Source organism: Quercus lobata, chromosome 5 (assembly GCF_001633185.2).
Source record: "Quercus lobata isolate SW786 chromosome 5, ValleyOak3.0 Primary Assembly, whole genome shotgun sequence".
NCBI classification, from domain to species: domain Eukaryota; kingdom Viridiplantae; phylum Streptophyta; class Magnoliopsida; order Fagales; family Fagaceae; genus Quercus; species Quercus lobata.
Genome location: NC_044908.1, coordinates 62,508,787 through 62,524,302, shown reverse-complemented (window position 1 = coordinate 62,524,302; position 15,516 = coordinate 62,508,787). Strand labels below are relative to the sequence as shown.

The 15,516-nt window shown below is 41.2% G+C and overlaps 2 protein-coding genes across 2 annotated transcripts; one reads left to right on the top strand and one right to left on the bottom strand.

Moving 5' to 3' along the window:
- Positions 1-7,933: 7,933 nt before the first annotated feature.
- LOC115990904 lies at positions 7,934-8,938 on the bottom strand. The gene has a single exon (XM_031114671.1). It carries the CDS (start codon positions 8,936-8,938, stop codon positions 7,934-7,936), a length of 1,005 nt encoding a protein of 334 aa, XP_030970531.1.
- A 3,638-nt stretch (positions 8,939-12,576) lies between these two features.
- LOC115990903 (uncharacterized mitochondrial protein AtMg00240-like) lies at positions 12,577-13,035 on the top strand. Its single transcript, XM_031114670.1, has one exon. The coding sequence runs from the start codon at positions 12,577-12,579 to the stop codon at positions 13,033-13,035; it is 459 nt and encodes a 152-aa protein (XP_030970530.1).
- The last annotated feature ends 2,481 nt before the right edge of the window (positions 13,036-15,516 follow it).

The window sequence follows — 15,516 nt, the reverse complement described above, 5'->3', positions numbered from 1 at the left end:
GTACTCACATAAATCTAAATCATTAATTTAGTGTTATTTTGATCTCGATGTTTCATTTAATTTGAGTAGATACTAGTTACTGGTAAAACATAGATTGAGATCCGATACAATAGCTAGCAATCCCTCCCACAACATTTCAACTTTTTTTTATCCAAAAAAAGAAGTCAACTTTTGGGTTTAGGGCTGATGATTCCTTGGATATCAGTGGGTTGACAAGACTCGAACGATGATCTTTGGGCTATATCCTGTAATACAAAGAACACTGAATCAGAGGGGATCGGTGGGGACCGGCCAAAAGTCCTCCGATGATGAAGTTAGTTACTTTTGAACTCTCTGTAAAGAAGAAGTATTTTCTCAAAGTAAAATTGTCTGAATCTCCTTACCCTTCATCGAAGAAGCCTTATATAGTATGCGTGGAACGGTTATCTGTTTAGTAACCGTTCCCAATGTCGAGGAGTTCGGAGAATTGGGGGTAACTTCCATAACCGCTATGGAAGTTACCTAGGTTAAACGGGCCGTTCTATGGTGAACTCGTCCATCCTTAGTAAAGGATGGACGAGACCTCCACGATGAGCTCGTCCATCTTTGGTAAAAGATGGACGAGACCAACTTGGACGGCTTGCCCTGCTTAAATGATGAGTAAGGTTCCATGAGGTATTGTCCGTCCATAGACGGACGAGGTTAGCCAGCCAGGACACTTGGAACATTCACTTCGCCTATTTGATTTATCGTAGCTTGTCTTTCGTTGGACGAGACTTATGGACGAGTTATGGAGTTATTTCTGTTACACCATCAGTTGCCCCCTCGTCCATGTGGGTCGTCCAAAGAGTTGGACGTCCTTGGACGTATATATAATTGGTTAATAAATCAATGCACCACGTGTCATTTTTTTATTGGCGACTGATTCCGTCAATTTATTTTTCCGAGGTAGATGCCACGTGTCGTTTTCGTATTGGTAGGGTCGTTTCAAATACCCAGGTCAGCATCCTATAAATAGTGGAATGCCTCCCTTAACCCTTCTCATTTCAGAGATTTTCTTCCTTGACATCCATCGTCTAGAGTCTCGTCTAGGAGTTCCTCTGCGTCTAGAGTCTTCTTCCGTCTAGAGCCAGGTACTCTTCTTCTCTCCGTCTTTAGGTTCTAAGTTTCTTGTCAGAGATGTCTATTGCTTCCTCGTCCACTGATAGCCTTAATAAGGCTATAGACGAGTATTATGAGGACAGTAGTGATAGGTCAAGTTCTAGCAGTGCTAGTGATGATAATGGAGGAAGCACGGACGAGAATTACTCTTCTGGGGCCCCTGGGTTCCTTATTGAGGTCGTCCAAGAACAACTTAGGAGAGTTTCTGGCTCTCAAGCTGACTCTCCGTCCAATCCTACGGACGAGGTAGAAACCGTCTTTAGTTGCACTGTAGGCGTCCATTCTAAGACGGACGAACAAAGGTTAAATAGTCTTAGATCTTGGTATCAAATCCCGGACGAGTTCAACCCTAGGCTGCCCGTCCGTGGAGAGTGGTGTTGTGAACCACGTTTCGGAATAGGCCTCTATGAATCTTACTTCCTAGGTGGCCTTAGGTTTCCTTTAAATGCCTTCGCTAGAGAGTTATTATTCAAGTTAGGTTTAGGTGTTTGTCAATTCAATCCTAATGCGTGGAGATTAGTTATCTCCATGCAAATTTTGTGGAGGGAAGTTTTTGGTGGGGACCGTCCTCTTACAGTGGACGAGTTTCTTTATTCTTATAAACCTTCTGCAATAAGTCAATCTGAGGGTTTCTATCAGTTTACTGCTAGGGGGAATGATTGTAGGTTAATCAAGTCCCTAGTTTCGTCTGATAGAAAGTGGAAGATGGAGTTTATCTTTGTTTCAGGCTTCTGGGCAGGGAACCCTGTGGACATTGGCAGGGATCCCTTTTCTCCTTACATTGGGGACCTAGGGAACCTTCGTCTAGAAGGTACGTCCCTTCCCCTTGTTTATTTTTATTCTTTCTTCTATTTAGTATATTTACAATTTCTAACCTTTGTTTATTCATTGTGTTGTAGCTGCCAAACGTCCGTCTTTGAGCAAATTTCACCGTGACCGCGTCCACAGGGCTCGTCTTCATACAGACAGGAGCTTTCGTTCTCTTGTCACCCTTAGACGTCTAGCCAAGTGGGGTTTAGGTCCTGAGCCTTCAGATGAGGCTATCGCTCACGAGGTTACTGTGCGCAAAAGTAAGTTTTTAGCTAAACCTCATTTTCTTTTTCTTTTTTATGTATACATTCCTGATCTGTTCATCTCATTTTAGGAATGTCAACAATGAAAGAGAACAAAGGGAAGGAAATTGTAGGAGAGGGGAAAAGTCCTGAGGCTTAGACCCAGGATCGTCTTGAAGGTCAGGCACGTCCAACGGCTGGGGACAAAAGGAAGTTCTTACCAAAGAACATTGACTTGGAAGGGCTCCCCAGTCGTCGAGACAAAAGAGTTAAGCAGGGCTCGTCCAAGGTGGTTAAGTCCAAACCTCCTCAGTCTCAGCCTGCCATCCAGGTAGTTGATGTGGACTCGTCCACTCCAGTTGAGTCCACTCCGTCCAAGACTCCTCCGCCCAGAACTCCTTTGGCCAAGTCTATTGCGCCTGGCTCGTCCCAGCCTTCTACGAACATCATTGAGAACGAAGATCTGGCTTGGAAACGTTTCCAGATGGCCGTCCAGGACGAGGACATAAACATGTGCTATAACATGGGCTTGAAGGAATTTGAGCATTCAGGCGTCCATGACCTCTTTAAGGTATGTCAATATCTCTCGTCCTTGTTCAGTTAGCAACTTTTCCTCACTTAATCATCCTATGTTTTATCTATTCATAGGCCATGTCAAAGTTTATAGCAGCGTATAGATAGGCAACAGAGCTGGATAAGACGAGAGTCTTGTTGGAGACGAGGATTCAACAGGTGAATGCTGATTGTAAAAAATGGGCTAGGGCTGCTGCAAAAGCTAAGGACGAGGTCAATGAGCGTAACAAGCTGATCGAGGAGCTAAGGACTAATGCATTGGAGAAGGATACCCGCATTGATCACTTGCAAAAGATGAACGACGAATTGAATGCTCGTCTCTCCAAGGCAAAAGAGGACGCTGTGGCTGAATTCAAGTCATCCAAAGCGTATACAGACACTTTGGATCGCAATTATGCAGCTGATTTTGAAGATTTCAGAATGGACGCTATTGAGAACTTTCCTGAAGTTGACTTTAGCTCAATCAAGCTTAACCTTGCTGCTGCCACAAGCTCTCTTCTCCAGACCGGCTCTGATGACGTCAATGTGGAAGATGACGCCAGTACTCAGCCTCCTCAGGACGAGCCTGCTGTGAATGCTCCCCCTGCTTAGGACGAGACCTTTAAGCTTAGTAGCCTTTGTTTTCTTTTTTGTTTGGTTTATATTTGGTCCTTTGTTTAAGGACCTTCTTTATGTAACAAGAATACATTATACTCGTCCATGGTTTTAGGACAGGTCTTTTAAGCAAACCATTTCTGCTTTTCGAACTAATCAAGGGTTTTTGGACGTAGGATGTCCACCCTTTGAATGAAATTTTATTTTCTTTGCATGGACAAGTGATTTCATTTTCTTTGCATGGACGAATGCTGCTAAACTATTTTAAGTTAACTCCAGCTTTAGCTCGTCCATGTCGAGAATACATATTTTTCATGTTGTTAGTCTAACTCGTCTTAGCAGGTAGTATTTTTAATTAGCTTGATTCGTCTTAAGACTTACAAACTAATTTTACATACCATCTTACTTATTTTGCCCAACTTTTTCTCTTGTCCAGAGTCTGGATTGTTTCAGTTGGCTTCGCCTTGTCCATGATTTGGACGAGTGTGGTTATGGTTTTTTCCTTGCTTTATTCAAGAAAATTTAGACGTTACATCTCTGCGTCCAGAGATTTTGTTCGTCTTGGATCTTTCAATCCTCTTGAGGATTGGCTTGGACGACAATATCATGGAGATGTAAAATTCACACAACATTTTGTACATAACATAGATATTGTTTACGGATAAGGCACATGCACACTGATGCCTCTTTATTTAATAAGTACATACTTCATGACTTCGTCCATAAACATAACACAACCATAATAAGTAATAAGATAGTAGTTTCAAACTTCACACACAAACAGCACCAAACATAGTAGTATCAAACACTAGTAGTATCAAACACAAACAGCATCAAACATAGTAGTACGTTAGTAGACAGACAGTCTCGTCCATAGGTTCACTCTTACTGATAGTACCTCCTCAGGTGCTCCACATTCCAAGGATGTTCCAACTTTCTCCAGTCCAGGGCCTCCAGGTAGTAGGATCCTTGCCTTTTACAGTTGATAACTCTATAAGGTCCTTCCCAGTTTGGGCCTAACTTCCTATGTGTTAGGTTCTTGGTTGACAAAGAGACCTTTTTCAGGACGAGATCTCCTATGTTGAAATGCCTAGGCTTCACCATCGCATCATATTGCCTGGCCATGAGGTTCTTGTACTTTGCTGCCTTGTGTTCTGCGTTTGCCCTTACCTCGTCTATTAGATCGAGGTTCAGACGAAGCTGGTCCTCATTATCCTTGTCTTGATACATCATCACCCTGTGATTAGCCATATGTACTTCTGCAGGTATAACTGCATCGCTTCCATAGGCTAGCTTGAAAGGAGTCTCCTCTGTAGGGGTTCTCACTATGGTCCTGTATGCCCATAAAACTTCTGGTAATTCATCTGGCCATACTCCCTTTGCCCCCTCAAGCCGAGTCTTGATGATTTTCAACAAGGATCGGTTTGCAACTTCAGCTTGGCCGTTGGCTTGGGGGTGTGCAGGCGAGGAATAATGGTTTTGAATTCCAAAGTATAAGCAAAAGTCCTTGAAGAGTGCATTGTCAAATTGTCGTCCGTTGTCAGACACCAATACCTTCGGCACTCCAAATCTGCATACAATGTTCTTCCACACGAAATTTTTCACATTCTGTTGTGTGATATTTGTCAACGGTTCTGCTTCCACCCATTTGGTGAAGTAATCGATGCCCACCACCAAAAACTTCATCTGCCTTATTCCCAAAGGGAAGGGACCCAAAATGTCCAGTCCCCATTGTGCAAAGGGCCACGGTGCCACCATTGGGGTGAGGTATTCCGATGGTTGTCTGGGGACGTTACTAAACCGCTGGCACTGGTCGCAGACCTTAACGTATGCTTTAGCATCAGCTTGCATGTTTGGCCAGTAATACCCTGCACGGACGACCTTGTGGACAAGTGATCTGGCTCCTGAGTGATTGCCACATGCCCCTTCATGAACTTCTTTTAGTACGTAGTTTGCTTCGTCCGGAGCTAAGCATCTAAGGTAAGATTGAGAGAAGCCTCTCTTGTATAGCACTTCATTCATAAGGACGTATCTAGCTGATCTCACCCTCACCTTCCTGGCCTCGTCCTTCTCTTCTGGTAGTCGTCCGTCTTTCAAGTATGATATAATGGAGGTCATCCAATTTTCTCTGTTATCCACCTGTTGTACTTCCGGGACATCTATACTTGGCATATATTGAACTTCATCTGACTTGTCTATTGATTCATTTGCTGAGGCTTCTTTTGCTATAGTATCAGCTTCCACGTTCTCCTCCCTTGGGATTTGAATGAAGTCAGTTTTTTCAAATCTTTTCACAAGGCGCATCACCCTACCAAGATATTTCTTCATTCGTTCTTCCTTAGCTTCATACATCCCATTTACTTGCCCCATGATCAGTTGAGAATCCCCCATGACACATATGGACTTGGCTTCCACAGACTTAGCCAATTCTAGCCCTTTGAGGAGGGCTTCATATTCGACTTTATTGTTAGTTGCTTGGTACTGTAGACGGATTTTATGTTTCAGTTTATCTCCTTCTAGGGATTGTAGGACCACACCAATTCCTCCTGCATGCCGTGTAGATGAACCATCCACGTGGACGACCCATCTCTTACTGTCTTCTGTCTCATTATGACTTGGGGTAAACTCCGCAATAAAATCTGCTAGGGCTTGAGCTTTTATGGCATGCCTTGGTTGATACCTAATATCAAACTCACTAAGCTCTACAACCCACTGGATTAATCGTCCTGTAACTTCCAGTCTATTCATTGCTTTCTTGAGCGGATGATCTGTCATGACATTAATGACATGTGCTTGGAAATAATGCCTCAGCTTCCTAGAAGCGGTGATCAGTGCGAAGGCTAATTTCTCCATTTGTGGATACCGTCCTTCCGTTCCTTTCAATGCCTTGCTTGTATGGTACACAGGTCTTTGCACTTTATCTTCCTCTCTTATCAATGTTGAGCTCACGGCATGCGGGGTCACCGCTAAGTATAAATATAATTCCTCTCCCTCCACTGATGGACTCAGCAGCGGTGCCATGGTAAGGTATGCCTTCAAATCTTCGAAAGCTCTCTGACACTCGTCGGTCCATTCGAATACTTTTTTGAGAACCTTAAAAAATGGCAAACATTTATCAGTAACTTTAGAGACAAACTTGTTAAGCGCGGCAACTCGTCCAGTGAGGGATTGGATTTCCTTGGTATTTTGCGGTGGCTTCATGTCCAATATTGCTTGAATTTTATCTGGATTTGCTTCAATTCCCCTGTGGGAGACTATAAAGCCAAGGAATTTTCCTGACGATACTCTAAAAGCGCATTTGCTAGGATTCAGCTTCATGTGATACTGTCTCAGTGTGTCAAATGTCTCCTGCAGGTCGTCTAGATGCCTTCCCTCGTCCTGACTTTTCACCAGCATGTCATCTACGTAGACTTCCACATTCCGCCCAATCTGCGGACGAAACATGTGGTTGACCAACCTCTGATATGTTGCCCCTGCGTTCTTTAAACCAAATGGCATTACCTTATAGCAGAATAAGCCTTGACTGGTGACAAAAGATGTCTTCTCTTGGTCAACCTCATCCATCCTTATCTGATTGTATCCCGAAAAGGCATCCATGAAGCTAAGCAATTTATGGCCTGCAGTTGAGTCTACTAACTGGTCAATGCGCGGTAGTGGATAACTATCCTTGGGGCAAGCTTTGTTCAGATCAGTGAAGTCCACGCACATTTTCCACTTGCCATTTGCCTTTTTGACCATTACTACATTGGCCAACCAATCCGGGTAGTACACTTCCCGAATGAACTTCGCTACCATCAGCTTTTGGACCTCGTCCTTGATTGCATCATCTCTCTCAGGGGCAAACACCCTCTTCTTTTGCCGCACAAACTTGGAGGAAAGACATACATTCAAACGGTGGGTAATGACACTAGGGTCTATACCTGGCATATCCTCGTGACTCCACGCAAACACATCGATGTTTTTCTTCAAAAACTGGACAAGGTCCTTTTTAATCTTTTCTTCTAAATCTGCTCCAACCCTGGTACACCTCTCAGGGTTATCTTCATCTAAGGAAATGTCTTCCAATGCTTCAGTAGGCTCTGCTACAATCTTCTTTTCTTCAATATTCATGACTTGAACTTGTTCATCCATGGCCAACATGGCCAAGTAACATTCTCTTGCTGCCAGTTGGTCTCCTTGTACCTGCCCTACCCCGTGTTTTGTTGGAAACTTGACTGATAAGTGGTAAGTAGAGGTAACGGCTTTCCAACTATTCAAAGTTGGTCTCCCAATTATGGCATTGTAGGAGGATGGACAATCTACCACAAGGAAGTTTACATCCTTGGTGATTTGTCGTGGGTATGCCCCCACTATCACGGATAAGGAAATAGTACCCACTGGTTGCACCTTCATCCCACCAAAGCCTACTAGGGGGAATTCACTGGACGGAGCTGGTCTCGTCCTAATCTCATCTGTTGAAAAGCTGGATAATATAAAATGTCTGCTGAGCTTCCATTGTCCACAAGCACTCTTCTAGTTGTGTAGTTTGCAATTAATAAGGAGATGACGAGAGCATCGTCATGAGGGTGATGAATTCAGTCAGCATCCTCGTCCGTGAAGGTGATTGCCTGCTTGTCCATGGACCTTGCTCTCGGTGATCGTCCAGAAAGTTGGATGCTCTGTACTACCTTTAAGTATGCTTTCTTGGACTTGGACGACTGGCCAGTTGAACTTCCCCCAATAATGACTCTTATCTCCCCGAGTGGTGGTCGTGATGATTCTTCTATCTTCCCTTTCTGTTTCTCGTCCCTCTGGTCTTGTCCAAGGAAACCCCTCAACTTCCCTTGCCTTATAAGATTTTCAATTTGTTGCTTTAAATCAAAACACTCATCTGTGTCATGACCATGATCCCTATGGAAGCGACAATACTTGTTCCTATTGCGCTTGTTGGGATCCCTCTTCATTTTCTTCGGCCATTTCAGGGAAGGATCATCCTTGATTTGCATAAGGACTTGCTCAAGTGGGGCGTTTAAAGGGGTATATTGCTGGTTCCGTACTGAAGGGCTTGGCTTCTTACTTTCTCGGTCTCTCCTTTCTTCTGTCCGTCCCTTCTTTGGACGAGTACCTTGCTCGTGATGGCGACTGGGATTTGTGTCCATTCTTTCAGACCTCTTTCTCTTCTTAGCAATGATCGCATCTTCTGCATTCATAAAATTCTGAGTCGAATGGGCGAGTTCGGCCATGGACTGGGGCTCTTTTTCATAGAGTTTGTGTATAAACAGATCCGAATTCACCCCGTTATGGAAGGCTGCCAGTAGGAGCTTATCATCTGCTTCATCCACACTGAGAGCTTCTCTGTTGAAACGGGTGATAAATAACCGAAGGCTCTCGTTCTCTCCCTGCTCTATTGTCAACAGACTGGACAAGGAACGCTTGTGCCTTTGTCCCCCAATGAAATTGTTAACAAACAACTTGCTCAACTCTTCAAAAGAACTCATCGAATTTGGGGGTATTTTACTGAACCAAACTCGCGCCGGACCCTTAAGGGTGGTAGGGAAGGCTCTACACATTATCTCATCAGGCACCCCCTTAAGATGCATGGTGGTCTTGAAAGTGTCTACGTGATCAAAAGGGTCACGTGTTTCATCATATGAATCCAGAGAAGGCAACTTGAACTTTGATGGTAGGGGGTGACCGTTGATGGAAGCCGTAAAGAGAGAATCAGTTCTGTGAACCAAATCTTTTATCAGATTCGCCCTTCTCATATTCTCTTTCATTTCCTCCATAACTCTCTTCATTTGGTCCATTTCTTCCTTCAAGTGTGGTACCGTTCGTGAAGTGGTGCCTCTAAATTGACTTCCAATTTCGGTATTCTCTCTACCGCCATGACTCTGTGTTTGTCCTCCTTCATGTTCTTCATGTGTTTGCCTCCTCATATTAATCTCCATTCGTAATTCTTGGTTTTGGCGAGTCAACTCTGCCATAGCGTCCACCATAGATTGCGCATGTTGGATAGATGACGCCTGCACGACCGGTGCAGACTGGCGATCGCGATGCGGGTTGCTGCTTCCCTGATGGCCTGGGCTAGTAGCCCTCGATCTAGTCCGAACCATCAACCCTTTGTCACGGAGAAGTAAATTGTGAAACAATCTCTTCCCACAGACGGCACCAACTGATGATTCCTTGGATATCAGTGGGTTGACAAGACTCGAACGATGATCTTTGGGCTATATCCTGTAATACAAAGAACACTGAATCAGAGGGGACCGGCCAAAAGTCCTCCGATGATGAAGTTAGTTACTTTTGAACTCTCTGTAAAGAAGAAGTATTTTCTCAAAGTAAAGTTGTCTGAATCCCCTTACCCTTTATTGAAAAAGCCTTATATAGTATGCGTGGAACGGTTATCTGTTTAGTAACCGTTCCCAATGTCGAGGAGTCCGGAGAATTGGGGGTAACTTCCATAACCGCTATGGAAGTTACCTAGGTTAAACGGGCCGTTCTATGGTGAACTTGTCCAACCTTAGTAAAAGATGGACGAGACCTCCACGATGAGCTCGTCCATCTTTGGTAAAAGATGGACGAGACCATCTTGGACGGCTTGCCCTGCTTAAATGATGAGTAAGGTTCCATGAGGTATTGTCCGTCCATAGACAGACGAGGTTAGCCAGGACGCTTGGAACATTCACTTCACTTATTTGATTTATCGTAGCTTGTCTTTCGTTGGACGAGACTTATGGACGAGTTATGGAGTTATTTCTGTTACACCATCAAGGGCAATTGCATGGATCTCAAAACCGTAAGGTTTAAAGCATGCATATAAACAATGAAAAAAAAAAATCAGATGGGGTTTCCTACTTTTCTCAATACGCTTCAGTCAGTACCAAGGACATTGCAAGCACATAGCCATCTAAATGCCCAGAACCTTGTTGAAGAAACCGAAACAGCTTATCGAGAAGCAATGCCAATGGTCCTGCAAAACCAATACAATCATTAAGCACCTTTAATAATCCTAAGCGAACATACGACCACCCATATGCATAACATATTGCTCTAAACAGTATGAAAAACACACGCCAAAGAAAAACAATTACACGTACAAGACAGTATTTACGTGGTTCGACAATTTGCCTATATCCACAGAGTTGCAGAGATTTCACTATTATCAGGGAAAAGTACAAAGTGCGGTTACAATTTTTCTTCTTCTCAGAAACACGGCAACCCCACAATAAAACCCTAATCACAAAATTGCGCTTTTCTATACAAAAACGGGCCAAAATTTTTTTCTCTTCGCTTCATGGACTAAACCTCAGAAAATCTCCTATTAAAAACCACGCAACATTATTTGAGTTGTCAAACCGTATCAAACAAAACTAGGCTCCACAAAGCCCAATAATTTCCACACATTTTTTCACCCACACGTATATCAAAAACACCCAAACAACATTAATCAAACTCCTCTACCAAACACCCCCAATCTCTCTTAACTTCTTCTCTTCCAACCCAACCACAAGAAGAACCCACCATAGAAGATACAGAGTACTTGTCTTTGACTTTTATTCACTGTTACTAATCCGCTAATATTGTTATTAATTGCTTTAGTTTTGGTGTTGCTTGTTTCGAAAGTCTATTAAGATTCTGAGTTTCATTGGGGGTGTTGGATTCAATATTCACCAGCTCTTGTTTGCTTCAAATTTTTTCATATGAACAATGCCCCACAATGAGGTTTCTGAGTATCAAACCATGCAGCCATGTAACAACAATTGAGAACCAGAACTTGGGATAATTGTTGTTGTTGCAATTCTGTGATTTTTTATGACTGTCTTGGTTGTTTTAATGTGTTGGTATGCTCTTTGCAAGGACAACTCCATCTTGGGTTTTAAATAAGGCATATATGCCAAGTGCTTGAGGAAAGTTCTCAAAGAATTTGAAATTGCGGTTTCTCTCAACCTTCTAGTTTGGACATTTATCCTTGAAAAAGGCAAATACGAGGGTTCTGCATCAAATGCAAGTTCAAAGGGAGGAGGGGTTGGGTTTAACTAGAGGTTACTGATGTTACTTGCATCAAACGCATACATAAATTGGAATTGGAATAATGATACCATGTTCAAAGGGTTTTGTTTATAGCCAGAATTTGTCATAAGTCAAAGAAAGTAGAGTAGTTGAGTGAATCACACGAGTCCAGAAGTCCAGGTAGTTGTAGAGCTGAAGTAGAGATCAATGACAAGTAGTTTAGGTATAAAAGCTACATGTAGTATAGTATTAGTTAGTGGACATGTGACTTACACGTGACTGACTTAATTGTACACCAAATACCTGCTTATCTTTAAGCCTATAAGTACAATGCTGCTCCCACCAAATACCCTATTGCCAATTATATTTCTAGTCACAAATTCTCTCCTTCTTACTCTCATTTCTGCAATAGTATCTCCACAATTCAGGAACCACAGTTTTACCATCAGGCAGTTGGTGATCCTAATTGAGATGCTGCCATGACAGCTGAAATTCAGGCTTTAAAACTCAATAACACTTGGTCTCTTGTTCCTTTGCCTCCAAATAAAAGGGCTGTTTGTTGTAAGTGGGTCTTCAAAATCAAACACAAGTCAGATAGCAGTGTAGAGAGGTATAAAACAAGGTTGGTTGCCAAAGGTTGTACTCAACAGAAGGGTTTGGATTATACTGAGACCTTCTCTCTTGTGGCCAAGATGGTGACTGTTAAGCTTTTCTTGTCTTTGGCTGTTGTGCAAGGTTGGACTTTTCACCAATTGGATGTAAACAATGCATTTCTTCATGTTGATTTGCATGAAAAAGTGTATATGTGTCTTCCTCCAGGCCTGCCCAGCAAGGGGGAGCTTGTGTGCAAGTTGAATAAGTCCTTGTATGGCCTTAAACAAGCCTCAAGGCAATGGTATTCCAAGTTTTCAACTACTCTACTGCAACATGATTTTTTGCAGTCTAAGGTAGACTACTCTTTGTTCACTAAGCACTCAGGAGCTTCTTTCATGGCACTTTTGGTATATGTTGATGATATACTCATTGCCAGCAATGATCCTCAATCTTTAGCAGACTTGAAAGTTGTCTTAGATAAGCAATTCAAGTTGAAGGACTTGGGTAGTTTGAATACTTCTTGGGTTTGGAAGTGGCTAGGTCTGAGAAAGGCATTTCATTATGCCAGAGAAAGTATGCCCTTGAAGTGATCAATGATGTGGGAATGCTTGGATGTAAGTCTGTTAAAACTCCCATGGAGGTAAATCTCAAAATAAGCAAAGATGAAGGCAAGTTATTGGCTGATGCTGGTATGTACAGAAGATTGATAGGGAGGCTGCTATTTCTTACTATTTTTAGGCCTGATAAAACCTACTCAGTACATAGGTTCAGCCAGTTTATGTCTAAGCCTAGAGAGTCTCATCTTAGGGCAGCTTATAGAGTAATTCAATATCTTAAAGGCACTTCAGGACAAGGCTTGTTCTTTTCAACTCAATCCTCCTTACATATCAAAGCATTTGCAGATGCAGAGTGGGCTGCATGCATTGATTCTAGGAGGTCCATCACAGGTTACTGTATATTTCTCGTTGATTCTCTCATCTCTTGGAAGTCTAAGAAGCAAAATACAGTTTCAAGGTCCACGACAGAAGTAGAGTACAGAGCAATGGCTGTTGCAGTGTGTGAAGTGACATGGATTTTGTACAAAACATATTGATTCAGTGATTCTCAAGCAGCAGTTCACAAAGGAACTAACCCAGTATTCCATGAGTGTACAAAACATATTGAGATAGACTGTCACATTGTGAGGGATAAGGTGCAAGCAGGAGTTATAAAGCTAATGGATATTAGAACTCAATATTAGATAGCTGATTTGTTGACAAAAGCTTTGAGTTGGAATCAATTTTATGGCCTTCTTACTAGGATGGGTATTTCCAATATTCATTCTCATGATGTTTCCATCCTGAGGGGGAGTATTAGAAGTCAAAGAAACTAGAGCAGCTGAGTGAATCACACAGTCCAAAAGTCCAGGTAGCTGTAGAGCTGAAGCAGAGATCAACGACAAGTAGTTTAGGTATAAAAGCTACATGTAGTATAGTATTAGTTAGTGGACATGTGACTTTCACGTGACTGACTTAATTGTACACCTTTGTTTGTTAGTTAGGAAGTTTGTTAGATCAGATAAGTTAGTTTTGGCTTGGTTTAGTTGCTTAGTGATGCTATATAAATACCTGTAATTATCTCTATTTTACTCGGATCAATGAAATCATTTTTCTCAGTAAATTTCATAGAATTTGTGACCCATGTTATCTTTTTATTTTTTCTGATATTATTTCATGCATTGCTAATAATTTGCTACCTTTTGATGTCACTATGTTTGTGTGGGGTATTTCCTTGACAGTAGGTTACATGTATTGTTCTTAGTCCTGAATTATTAATATGGCTCACTAAAGTATGGTGATGGAAAGAGGAGGATAGAGATTCCCTATAATTATCCTCCTGTTGTAAAATTAATGGTTGTTTGTTTTTCAAAAATTTTCCTATCTTTCCTTGTTGTTCTGCATGTTCCTTCACAGTATTGGGACGCCTTTGTCCAATGCTTTGCAATAAGTTCTCTTAATTTATATCTTTCATAAATTGAACATATGACCATGCAATCTGGAGACCTCTGCATCTTTATATATTTGGTCTGACATCAGTGGTTATTTCACATTGCAGCTAAGGAAGATGCTTGATCTTCTGGTGCATACAGCACAATGCCGTTCAGCAAAATGCCAATACACAAATTGTAGCAAGGTGAAGGGGCTTTTCCACCATGGGATACATTGCAAAATCAGCACTACTGGAGGTTGTGTTCTCTGTAAGAAAATGTGGTATCTCCTTCAACTTCATGCTCGTGGGTGCAAAGAATCTGAGTGCCATGTGCCACGTTGCAGGTTTATAAATCCTTTTTACCATCATCAGTCACTTGCTGACTTTGCACCTTTTCCGGTCCTTTTTCCATTTTGTGTTTGATGATTATATTAATATATATTTTTAAATAATTTGTTCAGAGATCTAAAAGAACATATTAGGATGCTAGAGCAATAGTCTGATTCACGCCAAAAGAGTTGCCATGATGAAGATGATGAGACAGAGAGCTGCAGAGGCTGCCAGAATTGCTGAATGATCAATTTGTACATAATACTATGGAGTTTTGAAGTAACCCTCTAGGTAGAGGGAGGTAGACCATAGCTTTTGTCCTTCTCCACCAAGACACTGTTGGAAACTACGCAGTGATGGCAACGGGCACTGATTTCTGCTCACTCATGAGTGTACATTGTCCGTACACATCATTTATTTCACGTTTTTCAAACGGCTTATTTCTGGTAACTTATTTACATAAGATGAGATAAAAAGGCAAAAACTAACTTATTTTTAAAAAAAAACGGATAGTTAGATTATTTGATGTGGGGTACGCAATTGCTATGAAAATTAGAATACTACTCTGATTAAATCTAAAACCAAAATTGCCATGAAAATTGAAGAGTCCAATTATTTATATTCTGAATAAATTATAAATCATAAATATATATATAAGCAGAGACCTCATACGGGAAATCATGAGATTCTACCATGTGGTGCATTCCATGAAGTTTTCTTTGTTTAGGCTTCTAAATCAACAAAATTTGCATTTATATCAAACTATTAGTTCATTGAATTAACTACTAGAGTGAATGCATATATTAATTTTGCTCAAAAAAAACTAAATTCATTTATTAATTATCTATAGTTGTGCATTAATTATTTATATTAAATGAATTTATATGATTAATTTTATAAACTCTATATAAGAGATAATTTTTAGTTGGAATAATAATAAATTTAGAATATGGCATTCTTACTTATGTTTAGTTGTTTTGACAACCATTAACACAAAAGTCATAAAAAATTAAATATTTGTGAATTCACTAAAATTAATCTTAATCCTTTAAATTTCCTAACTCTTTTTAGTCACATGTGATATATATGTGTGTGTGTGTGTGTGTGTGTGTGTGTTAGAATAAATATATTTATTTTGCAATAGCATAATGAAATTTTAATATCATTTTTCTAAGATTTATAAGAGAAACAATATTTTTTTTAACGTGAGAAACAATTGAAACACTATATCATGCAACAATTGAAGCTCCAACAAAAATAGGGAAAAATTAGTAAC